This window comes from Protopterus annectens, chromosome 5.part0 (assembly GCF_019279795.1).
Source record: "Protopterus annectens isolate FY-2018-M chromosome 5.part0, PAN1.0, whole genome shotgun sequence".
In the NCBI taxonomy this organism is placed as follows: Eukaryota; Metazoa; Chordata; order Ceratodontiformes; family Protopteridae; genus Protopterus; species Protopterus annectens.
The window spans coordinates 822,440,669-822,459,673 of record NC_056735.1 but is presented as its reverse complement, the minus strand read 5'-3'; the positions used below and the strand labels follow the sequence as shown (position 1 = coordinate 822,459,673).

At 41.7% G+C, this 19,005-nt stretch overlaps 1 protein-coding gene across 1 annotated transcript in view; it reads left to right on the top strand.

Moving 5' to 3' along the window:
* Positions 1 to 19,005, top strand: part of TUBGCP3 (tubulin gamma complex associated protein 3) — a 1,295,126-nt gene that overhangs the window by 328,657 nt on the left and 947,464 nt on the right. The window contains exon 6 of the mRNA XM_044072631.1: positions 13,107 to 13,273. Within this exon, the coding sequence (XP_043928566.1) occupies positions 13,107 to 13,273 (167 nt within the window). The remainder of the gene's footprint in view (positions 1 to 13,106; positions 13,274 to 19,005) is intronic.

Below are 19,005 nucleotides of genomic sequence, written 5' to 3'. Positions count from 1 at the left end.
ACACATACCGGGTCGGTCAAACATTCTAGCGGACAAGCTGAGTCGAACTATCCTCTCACCTTATGAGTGGTCTCTGAACCCCTTAGTAGCGAAACAGATCTTCCTCAGATGGGGTCAACCTTGCTGCGATCTCTTTGCGTTGCCTTCCAACGCAAAGTGCAGCACGTTTTTCGCTCTAATTCCCACACCAGGGGAAACCCCCAGAGACGCTCTGGTTCATGCTTGGCCATCCAGTCTTCTTTATGCTTATCCTCCTCTTCCGTTGATGACAAAATTCTTGCAGAAAGCTTGTCGGTTGGGGAGCAGAGTTATCCTCATAGCCCCATTCTGGCCTTGTCAAACCTGGTTCCCATGCCTACGGTTTCATCTAGTGCATCCTCCCTGGATCTTAGATCCCATTCTGGATCTGACTTCTCATCCCTTGGGATTGAAGACCCCCAACCTGGACAACCTCAAGCTCTCGGCTTGGTTGATCCAGTTCCCTTAATGGCTAGGACTCCCGGTTTCTCATCCTCAGTTAAGGCTATCCTGGTGGCCGCTGATAAGCATTCTACCAGGAAAGTCTACAAGAGTAAATGGAAGCATTTTTCTATCTGGGCGGACCATAGGAATTTGGATCCTTTTACAGCTCCCATTCCAGCAGTCCTCGACTTTCTATCCCACATTTTTCATCATGGGGCTAGTTCTTCAACTGTTAAAGTTCAGTTGGCAGCTATTTCCCACTTCTACATTGGAAACAGTTTTGGCCACCTAGCTTCCTCTAAGATCTGCAAGACCTTCCTGAAAGGTACCTTTCTTTTGAGACCCCCTGTTAAGGATGCAGTTCCTCCATGGGATTTAACCCTAGTTCTTCAGGCTCTGACTGGTCCCCCTTTTGAGCCTGCAGCTTCGGTCGACTTAAAGTATGTATCTTGGAAAACTGCCTTCCTGATTGCTATTACCTCAGCTAGAAGGATATCGGAGCTTCAGGCTCTTTGTAGTAAGCCTCCATACATAATTTTTCATAAAGACAAGAGTTTCCCTCAGGGCTAATCCCTCCGTTCTGCCTAAAGTGGCTTCCGAAGCCAACATCAACTAATCCATAGGTTCATAGGTTCATGCTAGGCTATCTGCCCGAGGGCACTTACAAGCCTAGCCCATAGTTTTGTGGCTTACGCCACCCCTTTAGTTTGGAGAAACTATGCCCATTATTTTGCTGTGCCTCTGTCGAGCAGTGACACTGAGGTAACCCCTGGGGTGTATCTGCGATCTCCCATCCATTGGTCAAGATTCCTCTTGAACAAGGCCAGCGAGGTGCTCTGCCTCACATATACCGGGATTTTGTTCCACAGCATAGGGAGTCTTTGGGTGATGAAGCTATCCCTCCAGCACGTCCTATTAATAACCGTGTCGAGGTTTAAGTCTCCTGCCCTTGTGGCTCTGAGGGATCTAGATTTTTTGAGATGAAGCATGTTCATCAAATCTGGGTTTGACATGGCCTTGTATGTCAGGCACAGGTCACCTCTAAGCAAGCGGTAAGCAACTGAATATAGCTGGAGTTCTTTCAGTCGGGCAGCATAAGACAGATTTTTGAGACCCTTTATCCTTTTGGTGAAGAACTTCTGTGGCCTCTCCAGCTGCTGCAAGTGTCGGGTCAGATACATTCCGAATGGGGCATTGTACTCAATCATTGGTCTGATGAGTGATAGGGAGACTATGACCTCCCTTGATCTAGATGTGAATCCCTTCATGATAAGGTGGGCAATGTAGAAGGTCTTCCTAACTACTTTAGCAATATGAGTGTCGAATGAAAGGCTACTGTCAACCTGGGTCCCCAGGTCCCTGATAACTTCTTCTGTGATCAGTGGATTGCCACCTATATGGTAGCTAGGGGTAACCTTGTTTTTCCCGAAGGGTATGACTATGCATTTCTTGGCATTTAACTTTAGGCCATGGCTCTGGCACCAGTTATCCATTTCTGTGAGACCCTTCTGAAGGATATCTGTGTCAGATGTGTTTCGACCACGGCCAGTTTGCAGTCATCTGCAAACTTTGTCAGCCATAACCCTCCTGTGTTTGCTTGCACTTCAGAAAAGTAGATGCCAAACAAGAGTGGGCCCAGGACTGAGCCCTGTGGGACACCACTTGTGACAGGCTTTGAGTCTGACATGGCGCCAGCAACTCTGACCCTGTGGGTTCTATCACTCAGCCAGTTTGCAACCCATCTTGTAATGTATGGGTTTACATTTAAGTTGATGAGTTTTTCAATGATACCCGAGTGGGTATTGTATCTAAAGTCTTCGCAGGGTAGGTAGGCTGTATATGACTGCCTTTCCTTCAAATGGCCTTGGTGACTGAAAGTCAACCAAGTTTAAAAGATCCAAAGTCTGCAAATTCCCTATGTCTTTATTTATGAGATCCATTATGATCCTCTCCATGGCCTTGCAGATAAGTGGGACCACAAGATTAAACAGCTGTCCTAACTGTGGGTTTAATTGGGACACCATCAGGTCCCATGGATGCTCATTTCTTTGCCTTGGAGAGAGCAGTTCTCACCTGCATTAGAGATGTTTGGGGGCTACAATCATTTGGTATAGATATCTCGGATCAGTAATCTTCACATCATTTTGGACTAATTCTGAGCATATTCTGGGAGTTTCTTCCCTAGGTTTCTGATATAGCTAAAGAATGCCTTATGGTTGTCTTTAGAGTCCTTAGCTATTTTTCTCTCAAAATTAGCTTTGGATGATTTTATGAGAGCTCTTAGCTTTTACTTATATTTTGCTCTATCTTGTAGTAGTTTGTTGTAGAGTTTGTTTATGGGTCCACCAGACTGGACGCCTGCCTTTGGTACAAAGAGTCTTTGTTTTGCTTGGGATTGCCTGATCCATGCAGCCCAGCAATCTGCCTGTCTTCTTTCCTAATTATCACAACAAAGGAGAGTATAGACTTCATTGTCTGGATGTACATAGAAACTCTTTGTCTCATGGATTTCCCAATGCATTCTTTGGGCACATTCTACCCGTTCTGTGGCTACTTCTGCGGCCTTCTGGTCGAGGGTCCCTTTGGATGGCATGTGTTCAGCAGCTACTTGGGCTTCCTCTCATACTTTCATTTATACATTATACATTGGATCTGATATCCAGAGGAAGGGCATCATTTGGCTCTGCAGTGCTCCGGAATATCCTTCCATGAGGACCTCCCAAGTTGTTGGTAGCTGGAGACTCTGTCCCACAGGCTGCTGATCAAATGAAGTTAACTACTTCAGATAAAGAAGTTACGTACTCACCATAATGTTCCATCTGAGTAGGTAACTTCATTTGTCAGCAACCAACCCTCCCTCCGTCCCCCTGACCTGTAGTTCGTCCTTGAAGGATCATTGTGTTTCACTTCCCAGATGACATCAGGTTAGGATGTTCAGGTGGTTTTTCCTTTTGTTATTGTAGTATTCTGTAATACTATGGCAAACTCGATCTGAGGACTAGAGGGAGGAGCTTGGAGCTCGGATCTTTTGCTAGGAAAGCTGCCGGCTCGGATCCGATACCCACAGGTTGCTGACAAATGAAGTTACCTACTCAGATGGAATGGTATGGTGATTACATAACTTCTTTTTTGAAGACAGCTGGATACAATAGCTTGAATCTCACACCTGCCTTTCAACATTTCCCGATTGCCTGGATAAATTTGTGTCTGTTCTGCATTGTATAAATTTGCCTTCAGTTTTTAATACTTTTCCTTTCTGCCACGATTTTGCCAGGATCTGCTCTTTCTGCTGGTGTGATTGCATCTTTACTAATATAGGCCTTGGCTGCTTTCTCATGGCCAGGTGGTGGAGCACATCCACTCAATGAGCCCTTTCAGTTAACAAATTCTGCCGTGGAATTACCACTCCAATTGCTTATTTGTGCTTCCATAAAATTGATACCGTCTGTTCCTTTCAGTTTCTGTAATACAGCAGAAACTTGTTTTCTCTGCATCCTCTGTTTTCTAACTCTTTTTTGAAACAGTTGTTCTTGAGAAGTGTCATACACAGCCAGGCTTTTCTTCATTAAAACCTTTGATTTATGCAGTTTTATCAGTTAATCCGAATAGCTAGTTAAAGCTTCTTCTATTTTTTCCAGCCTTTTGTTTGAGTTGAAGTACTCATTTATTTTAATCGGCTCTGAGTGCATTCGTTTTATTTTTTCCTGTAATTTACTGGAAGTCATATCTTGTACCAAAGCCAAAGTTTGAACTGCTTTTTGCTGAACAGCTGCAGGGCTCTTCCCAGTGCATGCTTTCTCTTCTTTTCTGGTTGATTTTCTTTCAGGTTCAATAAATTTCTTCTTTGCTGGCATCCAGGCAGTGTGCTTACTAGCCAGTAACTACACTTTACTCAAGGTGAAATCACTACTGGCTGTTATTTCTCAGTTTCTTTTTTAACACTGAGTGAACTAAAAGTATGCGTTTAATCAGTGTGTATCTTGGAAGTCCAGGTCTTTACCATTCTTCATCTCCAAGCATTTTACTTTCTGTCAAAGATAAAAACATAGTGGCTGACAAATTGAACAGAACCAGGACAAGACCCCTTACCAATGCAATTTGAACAAGGGGTGTTGCAGGTATTGGTCTAATTCTGGAGAACAACTCAAATAGATCAGTTTGGCTCCTTTCAAAACGGACAATTTAATAGATTTTTTTTTTTATTCTTGTGCAGGTAAGTGTTTCTTTATGCTTCTCTACTCTTTCCATTGATTTCTGTGGTAATTCTGAAGATTCAGGCAGACACTTTAAAAAAGTATTTGTGGCTACTCATTTTTTAGTCCAGGCAGTATTGTTTCTCCCTTTGTATGAAATTGGCCACGGGCAATTACAGCAAGCTTCATCACTGTCTTTGTCTAGAGTATAAAGGATTAGTCCAGATAAAATCACTTTAGCTGACAGATCTAGGAGACTCTGTCTCTCTTATAACCTCCTTGTGGGAAGAAAAAAGATGCCTTGTTGAAGTTTTGAGTAGTTTATTCATTTAAGTAGGTAGATGGCTGAGTGTTCTTGTTCTAATAGATTACATTTAACAGGTCATTTACTTAATACAGCTGCAGACAATGGTGGCAGGGTCCAAGGCAGCTGATTGGAGGAAAATCTGGGAGATGGAGAAACAAGGAGCCAATCCCAAAGATTGGAGGCTAGTCCCTTATTTAAATATTCTTAGAAGACCCGTGAGAGTTCACCAGCTCAGCAGCCTATGGAAACTTACTCTTGGTTAAAAGGAGTCTCCTTTCTCCATTCCAATGTCTTGGTGTACTTTCTGCAGCTTTATGAATATAATATTTTGTATGGTTTATTATTATTCTCAAAAAAAAAAAAACAAAAGAAAAACTAACTGGGTAGCGTAGCAATTTAATCACAAAGAACAAAGCTTTCAGGTTAAAAACCCTTCATCAGTATTAACTCAGTATCCTACTACAAGCAATTTATATAAACCACAATTAAGTCACAGCCAATGGAATTCATCATATGTTACTAAAAATATTAAAAGTTTTTAATAACTTATGATGAATTCTGTTGGCTGTGACTTAGTTGTGGTTTATATAAACTGCTTGTAGTAGGATATTGAGTTAATACTGATGAAGGTTTTTTAACCTGAAAACTTTGTTTTTTGTGATTAAATTGCTTTGCTACCCAGTTCGTTTTTCTTTTGTGTTTTTGTTCGAGCTGTGTTTCACTTAAATCCATGATTGATTTGACTATTATTATTATTCTCCTCAAGGATCTGCATCCAAAATCTCATCATTCTCATTTCTTGAATTACTCCCTGCTTCATCGTAATCCCTTTCCACTTTGAATTGTAGCTTCCTGCTTGTGTTATGTACAAGTACCTTAATGGTGTATCTCTAAAGTATCTCTTCAAATCAGGTAATTCTAAACCTCATTGTTCTACTGAGAGGATCAGCTTATCCCATGTAACTCTACCTCTCTTCCCCTCCCATATAAAATATTTTACTCTTTATTTATTACTATCCACAACTTTTTTTCTGGTTGATAAGAATATTCCTGAACTGTGTATAAAACTAATGGGACTAAAACATTTTAACTGCTTGTATCTTGCTCTGTATATCTGTAGACAAGAGCTTCCAGTTTCTCATTTTTTATATTATCTTTTGTTTTATCTCTTTTCACATATCCTTAGCTGTCACAACTGAATCATTTTTAATCCATATTCCTAATACTTAACATCCCCATAAATATCGGTGAACTAATTCATGTGTGGGTACATAGTTTGTACTGTAACCTTTATTTTATCTTCATTAATTTTATATCCCAAGAAACCTAGAACTGTCTCAGAGTATTCCACAACACTGAGTATTTCCTTTTCTGGTTCTGTCTGGTAAATAAATATATGCAGATAAAGCTGTGATTTATTTTCTTAAGTGAAAGTTATTTATGTAAAAAGTTTTTCCTCAAGTTACTTTTTACATCTTTGACCGTTGCATCTTTGCTTCTGTCTCTGTTTTGCTTTGATAAAAACACCATCAGAGTAGAGAAAAAGTCCTGACTATGATCCAGAGGGTCCAGGTTTGATTAGCTGTTTGCGTGCCTGATGGAGCTGGCAGTGGTGGCTGGATATGTCCAATCTGATGGCAATGTGGGATTAAGCTGACCATGCACTTCCAAAGCCATCAAAGGAGAAGCTGTAATGCGAATGACATACCTGGTGGTGGGTGTTAGACTTTGCCAAACTACAGCCTGGTGATAGCCTTCAGCATGAGTGTGTAAAGCATGTACTTGTCTGGGGAAGGCATTGTGGACCTTCTTGGTGTTGCAGGTTGTATGACCCCCCCCCCCACCCACCCATGAGAGGCGTTAGTCCATTGCACTTGATCTCTCTGCTGTGATGTCAATGAGAAGATTAAGCATCTTCATACATACTTAAATGAGGACCCTTTTTGGACAGATCTTACCTTGATACTGAGTGAAATTCACAGTTAAGGGAACCTATGGGCTGTGTCTAATTGATGGAGGACTTAACGGTTGGTAGGCATAAAGGCAAAAAACACATACAAAGTCTCCATGTCTTACTTCCAGAAGTTGAATAGTGTGCTTTATATTAGTTCTAATATTGTTTTGGGTAATTCTGTACTGAAGTGATACACTGACATAATTCTTGTAGCATCTGTTTGATGTCCTTCAAGAATGCAACTGCAGTCCTTACATATGGGTTGTCCTGCCTCAGGCAGCCCTCGGTCGGCCGGATTCCAAAGTCTGGGTCCGGCGTCGGCTGATGTCGCCTCCTCCCCGACGTCAGAGCGGCTGGGGTATAAAAGCATCAGCCAACGCCATCTTCCCCAGTCTTTCTTGCCGCGCGGTGCCCGAAGCAGAAGCAGTTCGCAAGTGCCGGTCGGTCAGCTCCTGTATTTTACGTATCCGAAGTCATCAAAAAGCTAAGTACCCCATTGGGAAATCTTTTCTTGCCTTAGCCGATGTCAGACAAAACTGAAAAAGTTAATAATTGTTTGTCTTGTGGTAAATAAATACCTCATAAGGACTTCCATACTTACTGCCTTCCCTGCCTTGGCCCAGACCACGACGTCTCAGCCTGTGCTTGCTTCAATAAGCGCACACTCAGGCGCCAGGCAGAGTTTGCTGAAGACTTTTTTAGCGAAAAATTCTCTTATACCTTGCCGTTGGAACATCTGACTCCACATACTTCCAAAAAACGGAAAGACCGGGACCGACTTTCTCGGCCCGCGACTTCCACCGACACCACGCCAAAAACTACCGCGAGTGCATCGGTCTCTTCTGAGGCAGTTTTTCCACTGCTGCAGACCGACGACACCGCTTTACCGATCACTTCGGCTCCGGAACCGATGCCGGTGCCGGTTGTTGATTTTCCTCCAGAACCTGAAGCCCAAGATTTGCCTGAGACCATACCTGTGGACAAGGTTACTCCAGCACGTGGGGCGGCTAGGCCCCCTATGTCTATGTCTATCAAGGCCTACACACGTGCTAAGGCTTCCAGCCAGGCTAAGTCTCACCCTCCTAAATCTTTGCCTCAGCCCACTACTGATAAACAAATCATGACTTTAGCTGCAGATCTAATTTCCTTAATCAGAGGATCCCAGGCCCATCCTGACAGAGGTTCTCAGCCACCTTCAGACAAAAGGCCCAGGGTTGAGCATACAGACACCCTTTCTTCTGATGAAGCCTCTGGTGACTCTGATCATTCAGATACCCAGGAAGAGTCCTTCCAGGCCTACGAGGATTCTGATGCGGAGGAATCTATTCCTTCTGCCTCTCCTCCTGAGGATATTTCTTTTGGGGAAATTCTCCACTCCATGAGAGAGCATTTTCAGTGGCAAGGCCAGGAATTCTCCGACTCCAGGAAAAGGCTTTGTACCTTCCTTAAGCTTCCCCAGCACAGGCCTTTAGCTATCCCTCCAGTGTTAGATGTACTGGATGATGTGTACTCAGATTCGAGTGCTTCTCCTGATTCTCTCCCCCCTGCTCCTGTCAAGCCGGACAGATACTACAGGGTTCCTGAAACTCATAAACATTTCTTTAAGGCCCATTCTGTTGATCTAGAAACAATTTCTCAGGGGCCCAAAGGGGTGGCCACATCCACAGCCAAAAATCCTTTGCCCTCAGACAGGGAAGCTAGGTCCCTGGAGAGGTGGGGCAAAAAAGTTTATACCTCAACCACACTTGCCATGAGGGCCCTTAATTGCCTTTTTCATATGTTTCAGTATCAGGATTTCTTAATGGATGATTTGCAGAAAAAGTTAGCCTCTCCTGAGCCTTTAGATAGAAAGGCCTTGCAGGATTTGGTTCATAATACTCAGCAGGTTAGCAATCATTTTCTTCAGTGTGGTTATGATGCATTGGAAGCTTCATGTAGGGCAGCTATAACAGGGGCCGTCATACGTAGACATGCATGGTTGAAAGAACAGGCATTGCCAGATCATGTTAAAGTAAAGCTTCTAGATGCACCTCTGGAAAAACACAAGCTATTTGGTGCTAATGCTCAGGATGTGTTGAAATCAATTGAGGAAAAGGCTAAATCAGTGCAAACAGTCAAAGATTTCCTCCAGGTTCAGCCACCAAGGTTCAGCAGGAATTGGCCTTCTAAGAATTGGTCCTTTCCAGACACTGACAAGTTTCAAAGGGGAAAAAACAGGCATGCCCGAGGGAGAGGGCAATACAGAGGCTCCTACAGGGGACGCCAATGGCAACCGACTAATCAGAGAGGTGGCGCAGGGACTTCTACTGCTCCACAGGGACAATCACAATGACTTGACTTTCACACCGCCAACCAAGACTCAAAGAGAAGCACCCTTAGGCGGAAAATTATCCTTATTTTCAAAAAATTGGCACATTTTAACAAAGGACAAATGGATTCTGGACATAATAGACCAAGGCTACAGGTTCCACTTCCATACTTTACCAACAAGACAAGGCATGCCCAACCTGCACAAAATCAAAGGGCCGAGGCATTAGTGCAAGTTTCAAAGCTGATAAAAATCAAAGCAATAGAAAAGGTACCTCCTCAGGAACAAGGCCAGGGATTTTACTCGACTGTTCCTTGTTCCAAGAAAAGAAAAGCAATGGAGGCCTATACTGGACTTGTCCTCTCTAAACACTTTTCTCATTGTACCAAAATTCAAAATGCTGACGCTCCAGCAACTCCTTCCCATGCTGGGCAAGGGGTCTTGGCTGGTTACTCTGGACCTCAAGGAGGCATACCTGCATGTCCCAATCAGACACAGTTGCAGAAGATACCTCAGATTTCTTGCAGGGTCAGAGCATTATCAATTCTCAGCATTGCCTTTTGGCTTATCTACTGTGCCCAGAGTATTCACGAAATGCCTGGCATCAGTAATTGCACACTGCAGACTCCAGGGGATACAAATATACCCTTACCTGGACGACTGCCTCATACAAGCGGACAGCAAGCAAGCCTTGACAAAAAACTTGAATTATGTCATTCACTTACTACAGGCTTTGGGATACACAGTCAACTTACAAAAATCAAGACTACTGCCATCCCAGCAAATAATTTTTCTAGGAGCCAAACTAGACACAGAATCACAAATGGCTCACCCCACAGAAGAGAAGCAAGAACAATTACCACATTACTTCAAAAGCCTAGCAAAGCTCACCCAGATGACTGCAAGGAAAATCCTGCAGGCCCTGGGTTTCATGGCATCTTGCATTCTACTGGTTCCACTGGCAAGATTACACATGAGAAAATTACAATGGTACCTAAAAGGTTTATGGTCTCAGCACAGCCACAACTTAGAAGCAATTATTCCACTCATCCCATGTCTACAAAGGGAATTTCTGTGGTGGGCCCAAGCAAGCCAGTTGAACAAAGGTATGCCTTTCATCAAACCTCAAACAAGCCAAACCATTACAACAGACGCCTCAGACCATGGATGGGCGGCGCACATGGAGGGCAGATGCATTCAAGGGCAATGGACCCCACAGGAAGGGCATCTTCACATCAATCAAAAAGAGATGTTAGCAGTAATTCATGCAATCGAGGCCTTCGGAAGATATCTTCAACAAGGTCATTTGCTAATAAAGACAGACAACACCACTGTTATGTGGTACAGAAACAAACAGGGAGGTACTCATTCTTACCCCCTTTGCAGACTAACAATGACTCTTTGGGAAAAGTCCCTGAAACTGAACATACAGCTGCAATCCCAGTTTGTTCCGGGCAGGGACAATGTTCTGGCGGACAGTCTAAGCAGAAACATCCTGGACCCGCACGAATGGATGTTGCATCCAGACATTTTTGCACAAATAACTCTTGCATGGGGGAGGCCGGACATAGATCTCTTTGCTTCCCACCTCAATCATCAGCTGAAACGGTTCTGTTCGAGGACACACCATCCACAAGCCTGGAGAATAGATGCTCACTCATTCAGCTGGAACTCTCTAACAATATATGCATTCCCACCTCTACCATTAATGACCAAGGTGTTACTGAAGATCAAAACAGAGCAACCCAAAGGCATCTTAATAGCTCCAGACTGGCCAAGACAGCACTGGTATCCATTTCTAAGGAGCATAACTTGCACCAAGCCGTGGCTCCTGCCTCAATGGCCTCTACTCTTGACTCAGCACAATTACAGGACTGTTCACCCCAACCTGCAAACTCTGCAGCTGACAGCTTGGAGGGTTCCTTGATTTCGTCCCATATCTCTCTCTCCAAGGAAGTTCAACAGATATTACTGGAAGCACGCAGACCTTCCACCAGAAAGACTTACTCAGCCAAATGGAAGAGATTCAACATCTGGAATACCAACAAGGGACAGGATGCATCAGTTATGAGCATCCCACAGATACTGGAATATTTGGCAGAAATGCTACATAATGGACTTTCCTATTCTTCCATAAAAATACACGCTTCAGCAATTTCAGCAAAATACAACACTGATCCACCTGTGTTTTCACATCCTTTGCTAAGACAATTTCTAAGAGGGATAAAGAATATCAAACTATCAAACCTCCCAGAAAACCACCAGTGCCTGCATGGGACCTCAACTTCGTGTTAGAGAAATTAACTCTTCCTCCTTTTGAACCAGCAGCATCTTCAGACTTGCAATTTCTTTCCTGGAAAACAGTTTTCCTGTTGGCAATTACCTCAGCAAGAAGAGTTTCGGAGATACAGGCCCTCATGGCAGTACCTCCATTCCTCATTTTTCATCAGGTCAGGGTTTCTTTAAGAACCAATCCTTCTTTTATGCCAAAAGTGATATCCAGGGTTTCTCTAAATTAAGCAATTCACCTGCCTACTTTCTTCCCCAATCCTCAAAATAAAGGGGAAAGGCTGCTGCACACTTTGGATGTACACAGACAATTATGCTACTACTTGGACAGAACAAAGGCCAACAGAAAGTCAGACCAACTTTTTGTAGCATACGCTCCTGCAGTGCAAGGAAAGGCAATTTCCAAACAAACAATTTCAAAATGGATTGGACATTGCATCAGATTCTGTTATTCTTTTCATGGGAAGGGTGTGCCAGCCAATATCAGGCCACACTCCACCAGAGCTACAGCCACCTCCACAGCCTTCTTAAGAGGGGTGGCTACAAAGGACATTCTAGAAGCTGCTACATGGAGCTCCGTGCATACATTTTCCAAGCACTATAACCTGCCTTTATATTCCAGATCCCGAGCAGGCTTTGCTTCAGCAGTCCTGCAGGGCATTTTAGCTACACCATCCTTATCCTAGAGCCTACCACCCCCAGCTTGGCTATGGTATTCACACCCATATGTAAGGACTACAGTTGCATTCTTGAAGGACATAGTACAGTTTTGTACCTACCATAAATGTAGGTGTCTGATAGATATGCAACTGCAGTCAGGTTTTCCCTCCCTCCTACCCCTCTGTGTATTGGGTCCACCTCCCTCCTTTTATACTTAGCTGGGGATATCTGTTATGATGTATCTGTTTATTGCTATTGTGTATGTCTGGACTTTTTTATCCAGTTCTAAATTTAGCCTTCCTTGGAGGGCACCTGGCATCTGGGGCAAGAAACACTAAGGAAGATGGCGTCGGCTGATGCTTTTATACCCCAGCTGCTCCGACGTCGGGGAGGAGGCGACATCAGCCGACGCCGGACCCAGACTTTGGAATCCGGTCGGCCGAGGGCTGCCTGAGGCAGGACAACCCATATGTAAGGACTGCAGTTGCATATCTATCGGACATCTACATTTATGGTTGGTACAAAACTGTACTTTTTGTCATCTGTACTATGTTTACAGTAGATTTTTTTGCCACGTTGAGGTTTAATGTATTTTATGTTGCCTGATGTCTTTTAATGCTACAAGTAAATTGGCAAGTTATGTTAGATAATGAATCCTAACTATGTCTGCCTTTCCGACATAGGTCTTGCTGAGGTGTTTGCCAACTTTTGAAAGTATCACTGCTGTTTTTGTGTTTTCATTATCTTACGTGACTACTGTAATGTAAGCTAATTTTAATGTATTTTGGTTAGCGCATAATATTTTACTGCTCTTGGCTTGTACAGTATTTATACTGTAATTTTCAGATGCTATTTCTATTACATTTGTTGCATTAGAGGCTGTAGTTTTGAAATAAAGTAACTTCCAGTTAATTTTTTGCCTTCTCCATGTAGCCATTGCAATTTAACTCCAGCAGCAGCAGATGCACTACGACAGCAGTTGGGTTCACGTCTTGCCTGGACATTTTCTGCTACTCAGTCTTCACAAGCATCTACCTCAAGGGGCCTTCCAAACTCCATTTCTCGTAATATTCCAAGGACAAGACGAGATGGAGAAACTGGTGAGCAGTGTGTCTTATTCATTTACTGAATTTTTTTGTTAGCGTCTGTATTGAAAAAAAGGAAACAAAAATTAAGTACATGTATCTTCAGTTCACATGCTTATTCTTTTCCAGTTACCTCCCCCCAGATTTCTTATCCCATATGTGTCGCTAGTCTAACTCCTTCAAGCTTTCCTCAGCCTATGCCATTTTTTTCTCACTGTGGCTGTATTATTCTGTTTCATGCTGCATTTTCTTCCCTTCCTCTGTTTTTCCAGTTGGAGGCTGTGTTGCTGTGGCCAGCATCTGTTACTGTGTTCCTGTCTCAGTATCCACTTCTTCTGTACCCTGCCCAAGTAAACATGGCATTCAACTTTTGTTTGTCTTATTTGAGTTTCAGACCAGTTTTGTGTACTCTTATTCCAAGGATATGTACATTTTTTCCAGTTGCCCTCACCCTGCTTACTCTTATTCTGTGTTATCCACTAATCTTCCCCCACATCTTCATTGTTTCCTCCCACTTGTAATTTTTCTTACTGCAACTATGTTGTTCTTTCACATTTCGTGTTCCCCAGAATATAAAAACAAAAAGAAAAACTGTTTGAATGTTAGTTTTATTTGGTATAGACACACACAAAAAGTTAACAGTTTTAAAGATAACTGAAGGAGACATTAACCATTTGCCTTCAATTTAACTTAAGTTTCCTAAATTGAATAGAAATCTTGTTCAAACTACCCTTCTAATTCTGTTTTTGCTCTCTTGCACCTACTTATGTTAGTTGCTTTTACTTTAATTCTGTTAATTCTTTTTGTGGTAAAAGTGACCCCATGGATTGTCATGGTTCTTTCTTACCAGAGCTATTGCTGCTTCTGGGACTGTTTGGAAAGGGTTGGATTCTAGAGCCATTCTAGAGGCAGCTACTTGCCATCAGTACACACTGCGTCAGTAGGTAGTATAAAATTTACTCTTCCCCAGAGCTAGAGCAGAATGATCTCGAGCTATTCTCAAAGGGGTTCTAGATTTTGGTCCATGTCCCTTCACCCTTTCTTTCTAAGCTTTTGCAATTGTCCAATATTGTCTTTTTCAGAGTTAAGCAGTCTTATCAAAAAACAAATTAAGAAAATAAACTGGAACTCAGAGTCACTAAATACTGGATTTAGTTAATCAGTGAAGTATACTTTACTTAAGTCTCCAGCAAAACCCATTATAAATTTCAATACTGTTGGAATAAAAATTTAATTAGATGTTGCAAGAAAAAGCGGAGGAGGTATTGGAAGTTTAAAAAAAGTGTTTCTCTGCAAAATAAAAGAGCTATGAATAGAATAGTTAAGGATATACCAAACCAAATAAAACACAGAAAAAATGATTTTGAAATAAAGTTAGACACATCTGTAGATCAATGTGTGTATGTGTCTTTAAGAAGCTATCCAGGGGGTTTGCACGAGTATATAAATACTGAGCACATGCGAGCCTGACTGCCATTTTGAAGTAAGCTGCATTATAAGCACACATAGCAAGCTTGTCGCACATAATTGCAAGGACCATATTTTTCAGTGAGTTTGTGCATACGTTGTTGGCATGGCAGAGGGATTTTGAAATCCCAGTGCACTTGTATTTGACAATAATATTGCAGAAAACTGGTAAGTGTTTGAGCAAGAATGCAACATTTTTTACAGGCTGCATTTTGTGATAAAGATGGCCATACAGAGGCATTTATTCTGCATAATTTAGCTGGGTGAGAAGCCATAGGAAGGGAACGTTCATTTGTGTATGCACCTGCTATCTATGCAAGAGAGGGGGAAGGCCATCATATTGTTGTTCAGGCTGAGTCAAGGGAGGACCCTGGGTGCTTAAAATATCAATTCAGAGAAATGTGTAACCCCCACGACAAGTGCTACAATGGAAAGGCACTTATTTTATACAAGGGATCAAAAGCCTGGTGAAACATTTGCAGCATATATAACAGACTTGAGAAATAATGCTAAAATGTGCAGATTTGGTGATGTAAGGAATGAGTTGATAAAAGACAGACTTGTTTGTGGTATTAAGGATGATAATGCGAGAGATTTTGCTTTGTGACAGTGATTTAACTTTGAATAAGGCCTTGATATTTGTCAGATATACAAGCTCACAGAAAAGCACACATATAAGCTTACAAATAAGAAATGCTTGCTTCCAGTAACTTCTAGAGCTCATGTTGGTACTATCAGCACATGGTTAAATGAAAAAGGCCCAAGCACATGGCCTTAACTGTAGCCCCTACAGCACCCACTGGTAAACCCCACAGCTTTCCAGCAAGTTCCAGAGTTTTCACAGTCTCAGTGAAGCATAAGAGTGAGTCAGCAAACTCAAAGCATGGGCTCCAACCTAGTTTCCTTGCCAACTGTCGTAATTTTGGTGGAAATCATGAATCTAAAAGGTAGAAATATTTAGCTTTTTGGTCAGCAATACTACAAATGCAATAAGTGGAATCATTTCAATAGGTTTTGTAAATCATAGGGTGCACATTCTTTTATTAAAAGGGAGCATTCAAACAAATGAGGTGATCAGTTAGAAAGCTGCAACCCTACTTTTTATGTTGATGGTGTGTCAGTGCTTCATAAAATAGTCAATGCAGTAGACTTGAGGCCAACGAATGAAGTATTTTGCATTCTTCGGATAAATGGAAAACCCATAGAGCTCAGAGTTGACACAGGTTCCAAGTGCAATGTTATGTCAGCAGAAACATTTGCTAAGAGTATGTGCTGGTGAAAGACTTGATTTGGCAAAGTGTGCAAAGCTTGTTGCTTATGGAGGTGAAAAAATTCAAACTGCAGGCTCAGTAGTGCATTCATGTCACTCTGCTAAGAAAAGTTATGACTTGTTATTTTATGTGGTCAAGAGGCACGTCTAGTCATTATTAGGGCTCAGAGACGGTTTGAAAATGGGACTGATTTCATTTTATAAGGAAGTCCATCATGTTAGCTTAAAAGACCACTACTCTAATTTCGCCCAGCATATTTTTCTACCTAAGTTGATCTTTTCGAAGAAAACTTGGCAAGCTTCCAGTTGTGTACCCCACAAAGTTAGATCCAAATGTCAGTCCAGCCCAGAAATTGTAGTAGCTCTTAAGAAAAGTTCAGATGACATCAGAATATGTATTGATCCATGAGATTTGAACAAAGCAATAAAAAGACCTCATCTTCCAATGCATACAGTCAAAGAAGTCGCTGCTCTTATGCCAAATGCCAATGTTTTTCTGTCTTAGATGCAAAGTGTTCATTTTGGCAAATTTTTGCTTTACAAGAAATCATCATTGCTCACTACTTTCAGTAATCCATTTGGAAGGTACAGATTTTTGAGAATGCCTTTTGGGGTAAATTCTGCAAGTGGAGCAAGTTTTTTCTGGGTATTTTTGTGCTATTATAGTAGATGAGATACTAGTAGGAGGTAATGGTGAAGTGAGCATGACAGAAACCGCAGAAAAGTTCTGGAAAAGCACGTTAAGTGATTCTTAAGCTCAATCCACAGCAATGCAAATTCAGGCTACAAGAGGTTAATTATGTTAGTCATTTATTTACTAATTCTGGCCTGCGACCAGACCCTTCAAAGCAAACGGACATTCTCAAGATACCAGCTCCAGATAATGTTCAAGCTCTGCAACGTTTTCTTGGCATGGTTAACTATCTAGGCAAGTTAATTCCAGACTCGAGCCAACTTTCAGCACTGCTTAGAGAGCTGACACATAAAGATTTATCCTGGTCTTGGTTAGAGCAACACCAAAGAACATTTGATGTCCTGAAATGGAGACTTGCTAGTCCACCAACTCTCAGATACTATGATGGTCACAAGCCAATTACACTTTCATGTGATGCTTTGAAATCTGGCCTAGGTGCAGTCATTCTACAAGAGGGTCAACCTGTGCATTGAGAACTCTTCCCCAAACTGAAATGCAGTATGCTCAGATTGAGAAAGAGCTTTTGGCAGTTGTGTTTGCATGTTCAAAGTTCCATGATTATGTTTATGGTAGACCTATTCAGATCAAAACAGAATACCAACCTCTAGTCACTATCTTAAGAAAGCCTATGCATTCAGCTGCAGCCAGATTGCAAAAATTTAATTTCACTCTTGTCTACAAGAAAGGCACAATTCTTTATCTTGCTGATATATCGTGTTCTGTGTGTAATCTTAACCAAGTCACATCAACAGAAAGAACCACTTCATCTAAACTAGATTCATGAACAACCTTGGTCAACAGTAGCCACTGATATTTTTGAGTGGAATGGTCAACATTGTATAGTGTTAGTAGGCTCTTATTCAAATTGGTTCGAGATTGACCTACTTCCTAATCTAGCATCCAGTACTTTCATCACTCTTTTCTCTATGCGAGAAATTAATACTACTAGGCAAATGTCTTACACCTTATATTGTTATTGTACTCTGACGTATGTCATTACCTGTCAGACTGTGTCTTTGCTATAAATACACTGTGTTTTTCTTTTCCTCTGAAATGCTAGATTATACTCTTATTATGTGTAATTTTGCTTGTCTGAATATATGGAGCCTTCCTTGTGATATTATACTCTGACATATAGGTCATTTCTCCTGTTGAACTGTGTCTTTACTATAATTATACTGTTTCTTTTTTCATCTGATATGCTAGAATGTACTCTTATATTATGTAAATCTCATATGTCTGAATATATGGAGCTTTTCTCCCTGGGCCTCCGCTGAAAATGGGCATATACCCAGTCGGACTTTCCCGGTCAACAAATGTAAAATAAAATTAAATAAATAAATAAGATGAAGGGTCATTTTACAGTCCATGGTAGTCCTCACAAAGTTATTTCTGACAATGGCACACAGTTTACAAGTCAACAGCTCAAAAGATTTGCCGAAGAATGGGACTTTACTCATGTCACGAATAGCCCAGAGTATCTGCAGTCAAATGGTTTGGCAGAATGTACAGTTCAAAGTTCAAAACAGTTACTAGATAAGTTGAAATGAGACAACAGTGTTGTTTTCCTGAATCTCTAAAACATTCTTCATGATAAACCTCTTGGTTCCCCTTCCCAGAGACTTCTGTCGAAAAAAAACAGAACCACATTGCCAGTCAGTAGTTAGTTGGTTGGTTCCATGTATCAAGAACAACGGGTCAGTAAAAGCCAATCCATTGAAGAAACATTTAACCCAGAAGTCCTACTACAATAAGACCAGCAAACCGCTCAATCCATTACGAGAAGGAGAAGTGGTAAGGATGCAAATGTCCAAAGGTTATGATCGGATTGGTGTCTTGAAGAATATTTGCCAAGAGCTGAGATCGTACATTGTGGAATCACATGAAGCGGAGTTTAGGCAGAACTGGAAACATCTGAGATCCTATACCACAGCACATAGCTTGTGAGAGAGACTCTTTATCTCAGATTGAGTTGTCTGGTGTTTCAGTTGCAGAGGAAGTACCAGAGAATATTTCAGTTGCTGTGACCAATTCAGAAATTCCTGATACGAGTTGTTCACCGAAGACTGTCCCTGTTGCTAAATTCAGTTCAGGTTATTATGTTACGAGATCCGGTCTTATCTCCAGACCATGTACTAGATGCACAGCAACGTGGACATGAACATTATGTTTGCTTCTAATGTCTATATAATGCATGTCTAACAATAATGTTGTTTCTACTAAGGGAAATCTTTTTAAGAGAGAAGATGTAGATCTGTGTGTGTGTGTGTGTGTGTGTGTGTGTGTGTGTGTGTGTGTGTGTGTGTATCTTTAAGA